Source organism: Mastigoproctus giganteus, chromosome 6, assembly GCF_048544385.1.
Source record: "Mastigoproctus giganteus isolate SK-2022 chromosome 6, ASM4854438v1, whole genome shotgun sequence".
Taxonomy (NCBI): Eukaryota; Metazoa; Arthropoda; class Arachnida; order Uropygi; family Thelyphonidae; genus Mastigoproctus; species Mastigoproctus giganteus.
This window is the reverse complement of record NC_143580.1, coordinates 19700232-19712462: the sequence shown is the minus strand read 5'-3', so window position 1 is coordinate 19712462 and position 12231 is coordinate 19700232. Positions and strand designations below refer to the sequence as shown.

General features: G+C 36.0%; 1 protein-coding gene across 1 annotated transcript in view; it reads right to left on the bottom strand.

Annotated features, from left to right (window-relative positions):
• The window catches only part of RabGGTb (geranylgeranyl transferase type-2 subunit beta), a 55821-nt gene extending 45431 nt beyond the window's left edge, over positions 1–10390 (bottom strand). The window contains exons 1-2 of the mRNA XM_090375001.1: positions 10285–10390; positions 86–171 (exon numbers count right to left, since the gene is read on the bottom strand). Of these exons, the coding sequence (XP_090231127.1) occupies positions 86–88 (3 nt within the window). The 5' untranslated portion in view covers positions 89–171; positions 10285–10390. The remainder of the gene's footprint in view (positions 1–85; positions 172–10284) is intronic.
• Positions 10391–12231: the final 1841 nt, after the last annotated feature.

Sequence of the window (12231 nt, the reverse complement as noted above, 5' to 3'; positions counted from 1 at the left end):
GGTATTTAATTATTAATAAAAGTTTTAGTCCAGGATTAAGAAATTTAAAACTAAATTAACCCAATTTTAATTTTAAAATACTTACCATTAGAGCAAAAAGTTTGAATATTGTACAAAGATAAACAATCAGTTCACATATCACAGTGTTAAAAAATTAACTGGAGAAGATAACTGAAAAGCAAAAAAGTATTCTGTTAAAAATTAATTATAACTTATTAAATACTGATGCTACTTTAATTCTGAATATTTTAATTATCTGTATAAAGTGGTTTAAGAGAAGTGGAAGAGATTTTATATCAGACTAATTCAGTATCTCCCAATGTGTGTTCCACAGAACCTTGCGATTTTGTGAAGTGGTGTAAATGGTTACACAGAAAATTACGCTAAAAGAATAGAAAATCCATTTTTTTTTTGGTACTATTTATTTATTTTTGACACTTTTACAAACAAAATATAATGGGAGGCATTTAATATACATCCTGTTTATCTGTCCATTGTGAATGAGTAATTTATAATGAACAGATAGACAGGATGGATATTTTATGGGAAATTGCTTAAATAATCTTTCTCACTCCTTAACGTTATTTCAGAATGTTTTTTTTTTTTTTTTTTTTAATATGGAGGTGGTTGTATATGGATCACACTGATCAGCAGCCTCCAAGCTCTTACTTTACTAGAAAACTATCCTGTTTCCTTTGCAGTAACTTGCAATGCTTTCCAAAGCAACATTTTCTCTATTAAAATTTTGAGCAGTCTCTATTTGGCTGAATGGAACAAAAATTGCTGCAAAATGGGCAATATCTTGTATATGACTTAAATGATTATCAGTAGATAAACCAAATATTATTTGTTTAATGTTTCATTTTTTTTAGTATGCTGTTGTACTTGTTAGCAGGAGTGCACTTTTCTGCAGCAATGATCGTGCATGGAGGTGTATGCTGGCACCTTAGTTCAGATGAGTCGATTTTAACAGTAACACAGACCATGATGTATCAATTTCAACAATAAATCATATTAAAGGCACACATAAAATATATATAAATCAATACTAAAAAATAAGAACTGCAAACGATTAATTATTAAGCTCATTAATCATTAAGGATCGTTAAGCCCTCAACAGAAAAGAATGTGTAAAATTACTATATTCTATGTTCTGGAGGATGCTCTTTTCGTCTTTTTAGCCCTCCTACAGGCTAAAAGGCCAAGCAAGAATAGCAGCCAGACATCCTGTTGTCCCAAACATTTCTTTTTGGGGAGTATAAATATCCCAATTTTCCAAAATTTTAAAGGTAATGGTTTATCCAGCAGCTTTTACTATCTTCATTTGTAGGAATTCATTTTCAGTCTCAAACTAAATCTATCAAATATGAGGGGTTTCCGAAAAGTAAGGTAACACATTTTTCCTCTCAATGATGTTTAATCATACGAAGTTGAAATTACACACCAAGAAATAAGTGAACATGCACTACTTCTCCACAAAGTCTCCAGTTTTACTGATGCACTTGTCCAAACGATGGATCAGTTTATCAATATTAGTACTGAAGAAGTTCATGCCCACACGCAGTTACCAACATTGCACTGCCTGATGAACTTCCTCATCCGTGGTGAAATGCTTTCCTGAAAGGCGTTTTTCAGAGTGCTGAACAAATGGAAGTCTGAAGGCGCTGTCAGAGCTGTAAGGGGATGCGACAGAGTTTCCCAACGATTACGGCGCAACCACCACTCACGAGTGGTGTGGGGAGTGTGTGGAGTTGCGTTGTCATGGAACAAAATCACGGCGCTTGTCAGGAGTCCTGGTCGTTTGTATCGAATGTTGGCTTTCAGTTTTTCCAACGTTGCACAGTAAAGCTGTGCACTGATTGTTCCTCCCTTCAGCAAGAAATCCACCAACAGAACACCTTGGCGATCCCAGAACACTGTGGCCATGACTTTTCGGACACCGGGAACAGTTTTGAATTTTTTGCGCACAGGAGATTGTGGATGTTTTCAGGTCATGGAGTCTTGTTTGCTCTCGGGGTAAAGTGACGAACTCACGTTTCGTTTGCTGTGACTATGCGAGCGAGAAAATCCTCTCCTTCGTCACTGTATCGCAACAGGTTCTCCAGACACATCCCCATGTGTTTTGCTTTGTCTTCCTCTAACAACTGTTGAGGCACCCAGTGGCAGCACACCTTTTGAAAGCCAAGGACATCATGAAAAATTTCGTGAACAGTCGACTTACTCATGTTCACTAATTTGTGCAATTTCATGCAGTTTCACTTGCCTGTTTTCAAAAATGACACCCTTAATGTGCAAAATGTTGTCTTCTGTCTTGCTCAATGAAGCCTGCCCACCCGATGTTGATCTTCAATGTCAACACGGCCTGGTTTAAATTCATTGCACCAAAAACAAACCTGCCTCTTTGTCATCACCTTTTCGCCATACACAGCAACCAGTTCATGGTGAATGTCACTTGGTGAAGACCCTTTCGCTTTCAAAAAGCGAATAACTTCACGAACACCTATTTTGGATCACACTCGCACAGTAACCGCCATTTTGCAACTGGAATTTGCTGTTGTGAGGCGACAGTACTGCAACACTGCACTGGCGGTCTTTTTGAATGTTATTAATGGATCTATCTTGTTACCTTGCTTTGCAATGTGTTACCTTGCTTTTCGAAAATCCCTCATGACTTCATAAAAGGCATTCGCATTTTTATACTGTAGGAAAATCAATTTATGCATATAAGTTCACCAAGTTATGCACACCATCTCACCTCACCAAGAGCCGATTCTATGAAAATTAGGGTGACAGCAGAGCACATATTTCCCTTCCTTCTCTACCATCTATAAGTGGTCTTAGTGGTGCAGATTGAGTTTACCTGCTGTGCCATCCTGCACAGACTCTCCTATGGACTAAAAGGTAGAATTCCACATGGACAGTGGGCAGATAATTTGCCTTGCAATCTCCACTGATCTTGCTCAAGGATGCAATGTTATTTTAATTTCATCAAACTTTATACTGTTGAAAATTTTGTTCTTCAGAAGACAATGTATAACAAGTTACTGACACATTCAAAAACTCTAGATTAAATTTATTTTATGCCTTTGATCAAGGATTGAAACATTTTCAAAGTATCGAAGGCATTTTTTTTTTTTTTTTGTGATTCGTTGTGATTGCAGAAAAAAACTGCCGAAATTTATTGTAAAGTTTTTTGAATTACCATTAAATGAAGAATATTCCCATCTTATGAATCTTGTACTTGGAATATTCAATAATAAATTAAAAACAATAGTCTGAAAATTGCACAACAGAGGACATGAGTTATGTGCATTGAACAATCAAAATGATTAGATTATGCACTGAAGAAAAATTTGTTTCCGTAAGTGCTTGCAAAATAAACTGATCGCAAATTTAGGATCAAGAAATTATCATCTAAAGAAGAAATATTTCATATGTATAAAATGACTTTTGAATATGTACCTAGAAAAATGGGCTGAACCCATTCAATAAATTCAAATTTATGGAATGGATGCTTATAACATATGGTAGCATTGTGTATTATCTGTACACGTATGTGTATTCATGGGCTGACTTGCATGCTATGTAGGCTGAAAAACCTGGGATAATTCACAGGCAAAACCCAACTCCTCCTGCCTGAGATTGGCTAATTAGCCTCAACTGAAGAGGCCTTGAGAAATTCCTCCAGTCATCAACAGGACTTGAACCCAAACTTCTTCAAGTTTGGGAGATGGTACCAAATATGCTTAAAAAATTACTGACATGGAATTTCAAATTGAAAATATTTAGCCAGTTTTCTTTGCTTAAAAATTTTATTTTAGAAGGGTTATATTTGATAAAAATCTATAATTCTATTATTATTAATTGGCTATCACATTAAAAACTATTTATATTTTCTTGGAAAATTTATTTTCCTGAAATATATGCACTGAAGAAAAACATAAACACCCATTAATTAATGTGTGTTTAGAATGCAACCCCAGCCTGTCAATGTTCACTGGTCACATGGATGAAACTTTCTGGAGGTAAAAACGATTAATGCCATTATGTTCTGAATTTAATGTAAATTTAACATGTAAAGATTTTTATTGATAAAAGTATGATTATGGCAGAAAGAATCTCAATAATTATTACTGAGAAAAGCCTTTGGCTCCTAATTTATTTTACTGCAATACTGCTTAATTATTCCTCAAATATATTAATGTGATTATTTTACAATATATTAAACTACATTTTCTCTTTATATTTTTTTTCATTTGTACAGCATATATTAACTAAACATGGCAAAATTAATTGCGTTAATCAGTTCTTTCAAATTAGGTAATCAATAAAAGCAGAAAAAAAAGTATGTTACTGCAATGAGTATTGTTTTTAGATTTGCATACAATTTGTTAAAGTTTTTGTATTTCTTCACACCCATGTTGATAAAGTACCAATTTGGAAGTATAAAGCTGTCCTAACAAAATTAATTAAATTAAATATCCAACAATATATATACACACATGCCGTTGTTGTGGTTATTTGGTTTTTAGGAGCATTAGCAACTAAGGCCATATTGCTCTGGGGATATGCGGTGGTCATTTCCTGACCTTTCTGCATCCTTTGTATTTGATGATCAGACCGGGCTCGAACCCCGGTCTGATCAAGAAGCGTGTGCTACGCACTACTGCTCCTGCCCACCTGGCTACGGAGGCACCGGTACACACATGCCCCTAACCTACAATATGAACAATGGCAAAACCCTAACAGCAGTGCAAGATCCCTAATGCTTGGATGATCTCTTTATTACTAGGGTGACCATATACTTTTGGAACAAAACATGTTCCAGAGAAGAAAATCTGGGACAACATTAGTGTTCACATCTTTTTAATTATATGCACATAAACTGCATATAGCTGTCATTAAAAGCGCATTTTTGTTTTTTCGTTGACATGGCTGAAAATAAAAATTATTTTATTAATTATTATAGTTAGGCCTTCTCCAGTGGATTTTTAAATAATAGGTACTTTTTAATGAAAAATATTTGTTCTGAGGGTAGCATGCTCAAACCATTCAAGGCTTTATACACCTCTATCAGATCACCTTGCCGGTGCCTAGTCTCCAGACACTAATTTGCAAAACTTAAGCCTTTCTTTGTAAGAGCAACTCTTTGTTCCATTCACTAATCTTGTTGCCCTTCTCTGTACTCATTCCAGCAGCTCTACATCCTTGAAATGAGGCCTCCAGACCTGTATACAGTACTCAAGGTGTGGCCTGACCATTGCCTTATACAAGGGAATAATCGCTTCCTTATCCTTGCTAGAAAAATTCCTGTATATCATCGACAAGACACCATGAGCTACTATTGCAGCCTGTCTGCACTGCTCAGAAAACTTCATATCTGCCTGCACAATTACCCCAGGTCCTTTTCATTCTCTACCACTGTCAGTGTAGAGAATAACATATCAACCACAAAGTTGATATGTTACTCTGGGATTACTGTTTCCCATATGTAGTACTTTACATTTGTCAATGTTAAACTTCATTTGCCACCTCTCAGCCCATCTGCTCAACCTTTCCAGATCTTGTTGCAGATCATATATTGTCTCACAACCTGCCACAATTCGATTGCGGAGAGTTTCCACATCAGCTACCGGAGTCTAATACACCAATGACTTTAAAAAGCCCCACAAGAAGAAATCTAGTGGGTTTAAATCAGGTGAGCATGGAGGCTAGGCAGTTGGTACACTCCTCTACTTCAGGAGTCGTAGATCTTGGTTGTCCTCTGTCGGCAGCACAAGGTGTAAAGGTCCCACGTTCACAAAGGCGGCGATGGATACCTTCAAACGTTTTCCTGTCTGGATATCTTCGTTCTGGGAACCTTTTGTGGTACAAACGACAAGCCTCCAGAGCATTGCCATCTGCCAAACCATACATAAAGTGCATATCCGCTTGCTCCTGATTTGAGTACATGGTCAGAATGGAAAACCACCAGATTCTGTCAGTACCTTGTGATGAAAGAAATCACCTGCAGGAGATAAGACATTCCGGTTAATAACTCGGGAACCAAGCATTTCCAGAACTATGTTGATATAAAATATTTTTATTGTCTACATATGAGGAACTCATTCCTGAAGTTATGCCGTGTATTTCTGAGACACCCTGTATATACAAATAAGTATGGAGAGAATTTCTAAATTAAACTGACAAAATTACAGAGACAGTCCTAAGACAAAACAAGCAGAAAAGAGTTCATATGAACCTATTCAATTCTGAACAGTTAAAGAGATATGATTATTTGAATTCTAAAAATACCCAATGTTTCTAATGATACAAAATAACAAAAAGAAAAGAATATGTTACATATATATAATTTTTTATGAGAACCCCAAGCACTAGAGGTATTAAAACCTATAGTAATTATTACAGTGCATGGGTTGAAGGTTGAGAAGATGAAAGAAGATACTTGTTGATATTTAGACTTGAATTTCTGTAGATTGTCATTTTCAGGAAATACATATGAAGGAACGTTGTTCCAGAAAACAGAAGTTGAATGAATAAATCAAGACAAAAAGTTAGTTCTGTGAACTTGAAGTTGGACAGTAAAAGGATGTTGACTGGTTGTGGCACATGTTTGGAAGAGAGAGTAGGAATTATAGAAGCAAATTCAGAGGAATAGTGCTCATAGAAGTATCTATAGAAAAGGCATGAAGCAGAAACAAATTCATCTCTAACAAAGAGACTTTGTTAGAGATGAATCATTAATTAATCTAACTGGCCTCTTTTAAATGAACCCCACTCCAGATGCAGGAACAATATTCCATGGTAGGGCTGATTTGCAATTTGTACAGAGCAAACAGCTGCTTGGAAGAAAAGTAATGATGAGAGCAAAGGAGAAAACCCATTTTTTAGATGCAGAGAAAGCAATATTAGTAATGTGCTTATGCCACAAGAGATTAAAAGTCAGGGTAATCCCAAATAGAGATATATGATCTTGCCTAAAAATTGGAGTATCATCAAATATAAGTGCAGGAGCAGAAAGATCCTTTTTGCAGGATATAAGACAGGACTGAGTTTTAGAAGGATTGAAGTCAACTAAGTTATCCTTGCCCCACTGGAGAATTATCTGGAGATCAGCATCATCATCAGGCTTTCATCAGCAAAACTATGGTTAGGATTTCTGGTCAATGGGAGAAGAACATTAATATACAAGAGGAAAAGTTGGAGAAAGAACTGAACCTTGAGGAACACCAGCATTAGTGGAAAAGTTAGAAGGCAGACAGCTATCTATCATTGCCTGCAGTGAGCAGTCAAAGAGAAAACTAAATACCCAGTTACAAAACACAGTTGGCAAACCATAAGATGGAAGCTTATTTAGAAGATCTTTATGCCAAACATAATCAAAAGCCTTTGAAAAGTCAAGAGCAACTGCATGAGTTTCACCAAACTTTTCTGCTGAATTTGTTCATAGATGGGTAACACAAGCCAGAATATCACCAGGGGATTGACACTGATGGAATCCATAGTGGCAATCATTGATCAAATGGAAGGTTTCTAGATTCGTAATTTAAGAGTTGGCAGTTAATAGATTTCTCCATTACTTTAGAAAGAGTAGAAGTAAGTGCAATGGGATGATAATTGAATATGCTTAGTATGAAAAAAAAACATTTTAGGGCATGTGTTTCCTTACTTTTATTATTTTTTTTTTATTCAAAACTCCATAACCATTTTTAAAAATTAAAATGGCCATAGCACATTAACCATTCAGAATTGAACACATTTATAGGACTCTTTTTTTTTTTTTTTTTTTTTTCAAGTACTATAAATTTGGTACCACATGCAGCAAGATAATGTGTAGAATATTAAACAGGAGGAGGAGGAGGAAGGAAAAGGATGTAAATTACAACAGGTGTGATGAGAATGTTGACAGAAAGATATCAAGAAGTGAACAAATATGAAAGATGAATGTGTATGTTTTATATATTTTGATTGGACTTTCAGTTAAATTAATGAATATATTGGAAAGGACAGAAGAATAAATAGCAGATCATATTAAGGACAAAAAGTAATAGGGTAGGACAAGGTGACACTGAAAAAGTGTAGTGATAAGAAGAGGTGCGAGACACAGGAGTGTTATCTGTCCCAAACTTTATTTAATATATACATATATAGAAGAAATAGTTAAACGAGACATTTCATAGAGGAAACATGGATGAAGGAGAACTGTAAGAGTGAAGATGGAGTAAAGGTTATTGAGAGTATTAGATTTGCAGATGGTGGCAGATTCTGAGGAAGGATTGAAGAAATTGGTATACAGGCTTGAGATGAGAATAAACATTGAGAAAACAAAGGTTCTGGGAAACAAAGTGGGAAGAGAAAGATGTGGTAAACCAAATGGTGGAAGAAGAAAGGAGGAGGAGTAGAGGAAGAACAGGCCTGGTGCTAAGGGTGTGCAAGTGAGGCACTTGCTACAGATGTTACTACTGCATATATATGCATGTTAAGACACAATAGGAATTAGGTGCCGTGACAAGATTTTGCCTCAGGTGCCACAAATGCTTGCTCCATTTCTGAATAAGATTAGCACTTGCTGAAAAAAAGAGAAACAAAGTAGAATGTTATGCAGGAAATTAGGGATTGTTTTTTTTAAGGAAAATATTGGTAAGATGTCTAGTATGGAATGTGGTAATTTATGGAGCAGAGACATGGACACTGAAAATGGAAGATATTAAAAATCTGTAAAGTTTTGAGATGTGGGTATGGAGGAGGATGGAAAAGATAAGAGGCGTCATAAAGTGAGAAATAATAAGAAAATTTTGAGAGGGGCGTGTGAGAAGACATTTTTGACTGATATTATCAGAAGGATGAAGAAAAATTGGATTGGACACATGTTGCAAGATGAAAGGTTGATGAAGGATGTAGTGGATAGATAAGCTAACAGGAAAAGGCCCAGAGGTAGGTCAAGAAAAACTATGATAGATGAATTGAGAGCAGAAAGTGATAATTTAGAAACATCCTGTATGAATGTATGTACAAACAACACGTGATTCTTTCTAAATTTAACAGGAATATATAAATGGCCTAAACTTAACTGAACTAACTTAAATAACTTTGGATGACTTGCTACACCAAATTCTAAACATCAACTGTTCAGCATGGTTAGTGTTCGAAGTATGTTACAAATTATAACACAATGACAATTAATAATAATTGCGAGACAAAACCCAAAGTGTAATTAATATTCAGCCATCATTCAACATTTATTTATATTATTCTGAGAATCTTTAAGCAGGGTCTTTAGGTACTAGTATTACATTTTAGCTTAATATAAATTACTAAAAGTAATCATGAATCCTGCTAATAATAGTTATTTACTTACAAAAACAGGCTATCTGGTTTTGGTGTGAAAAGTAATTTAGTAGGTACAAATTATTGTTTCAATATACTGGATGTACCAACTTTTCTTGTTTGTCTGTTTATTTATTTATTTGTCAAAAGCCAGTTGCTTTATTTGACGGGGATGATTTCCCAGCTTTGTTACTATGGGAAACAAACTGAGATTAAGTAAATTTGCTATTTACTTAATCCCAGTTTACAACAGGAACTTTGCTTCCATGAATCAATAATATTTTAGTAAGACTTGAACTTTACCTTCAATGTACATTCCCTCAGAAGGGAATAGTAGTGTAGAGACCTATCACAATCGTGTGCACACTTATTTAAAAAAAAAGCAAACCCTTAAATGAAACACTGCTATTCATTGATTAAATGAAAAAATCTGGTTGAGTAGGTTGCTCTTAATTTTCGCCAAAGCAACAAAAGGCCGTAAGGAATCAGAAGTATCTGTAACTGGGTATTCTATGTTTATTTGCCAGTTTCGCGGAATGAAAAAACCTGAGACACACTAACTCGTCCATGTTGTGAAAAGGACCATAAAAATGTATCCCGTTGAGACAAGATTTTAACCCATGTCTTAGCTGACATGGGTTAAAATCTGACAAAAAAACGTTCCTGTGAGCTGATTTCGTACTACCCCGCGGAATTCGTGCTGCCTCTCTCGACAGCCATCATGTAATAAAATAAATAATTCGCTGTTCAGCTTTAGTTTTGCTATAATAAATGAAACAGGTATACTTATTTAAGATTAAACCTATAAATCATATATTAAGGTGCGTTTCAATATCTATAGGCGTACTCATTTAGCAGGCCTATAGCTGCCAATAAGTGTTCCTTAAACTGAATTTTAAAAAAAATCGCAAAAGAAAGGAGTTTCTCTTTAATATTTATAAAGCTGCCATCCCTCACCTGCGCTAATAAAATCAAAGGATTTTTTAACACTAATTAATCTACAGCCAAATTTTGGAACGTCTATTCATAACGCAAATAACACTAGTACCACAGCGTGCCTAGTACACAGACACTAGCGGCTACTATTGACAAAATATAATACTGGATATAAATACAATTTAATATTATTGTAAAAAATGGCATGTAAACTTTTTTTAACTACTATAATGGTATATTACACTGGTGTAAAAAAAAAAAAAAAAACAACTATTATTTTTAAGCCACCCGAATAATTAAATGCAACAAGAATATTTGCTGATGCTATCGAAGCAGCATTAGGTGGGTCGGAAAACTGCTAGCTTGGACGGATACAAGGACTAATGGCTTAACGGTAGCCACTGGCAGTGGTGAAAGTGATTCTTGCACTGCTTCTATTGGAATGAGCAGCAGCCTGGAAAACAAGATGCAGGGTATTTCACAGACTGCTGGGAGTCATTGCGGTACAAGTGAACACATGGGTTGTGTTAGGGTAACTAGAATAGGAACAGGTGCTTGTATGTACGCCAATGCTAGGAGTTTGGTAAATAAATTTGATGAATTTGAGGTATTACTCAAAACATCAAAGGCAGATATTGTTGGGCTATCAGAGACGTGGTGTCACATAGATATAAGGAATGCAGAACTGGAATTTGGGGAGTACAATGTGTACAGATAGGATAGGAAGGGAGGAGGGGTTATGCTATTAATTAAGAAACACATAAAATCCAAGGAAGTGAATCCAGTTGACATCGCTGGACAGTGCAGTGCCGAGTGAGTTTGGTGAGACATAAGCATTGTTAGATCAAAATTGACAGTAGGAGCGTGTTTTAGGCCTAATGACTCTGACGAGTATAAGAAGAAACTGGACAGGAAAAGAGAGTGGGCCAGTAAATAAATGAGTCTTATAATGGAGGATTTTAATTTCCCAGATATTGACTGGAATTTGTGGGTTGTTCATTCACACACTAGCAAGGCTTTTCTGGATGATTGTTTTCTACATCAGCATGTTGGAGGCAACTAGAGGGAGTAATACTCTTGATCTGATTAACAGTGATGATTCTTCATGCACTAAGAATCTGCAGATAAAGGAACCACTAGGTGGCAGTGATCACAGAGTGCTGAAGTGGGATTCACTCAAAGAGGTAACAACCATCAGGGGTAAAGGGAAGAGTTTTTGCTTTGGTAAAGGCGACTACGGTGGTCTGAGACAGTATTTAAATTCTATACGGTGGGACCAACTGATGATTAACCCCGGGGGCTCACATCTGGTGAGTATGGGCTTGGCACACCCAGGGTCCTGAGCTGGATATCATCATTCTTCTCTTTCTTGGTGATTCCCTTCTACTCTCTCTCTCTCTCTCTCTCTCTCTCTCTCTCTCTCTCTCTCTCTCTCTCTCTCTCTCTCTCTCTCTCTCAGGGTAATAGGGTAATTTGGGATTTTTTTTTTTTGGCTGGTGCAGCATAAGCCTCAGGCTTCCTTGCACCATATAGCTAATAATAATAATAATAATAATAATAATAATAATGATGTAACCAACAGCAAATTCAAAATGGGAAGCATTCAAAGAATTAATCTTGGAAGCTACTAGGCTTTTCAAACCAACTAAGAAATACTGTTCGAGGTTTAGGCCTAAATATGTCAGATGAACTAATGAGACATGTGGCAGGGAAGACATGGGATATATATAAATTAATGGGCGACATGGAAGCCTATAATAGATATAAGCTGGTCTGTAACCAAGTCACAAAGGAGGTTAGGCAGGCAAAGGCAGATTACGAGAAATCTTTGGCAAAGGATGCAAAGAAAACCAGCAAAGAGTTCTTTACTTATGTAAACTCTAGAAGGAAGGGGACGAATCAGACTGGTTCAACTGTTGATGATCCTGCTCCGGTAGCTATCGAACTAAATGAGTATTTTGCATCTAC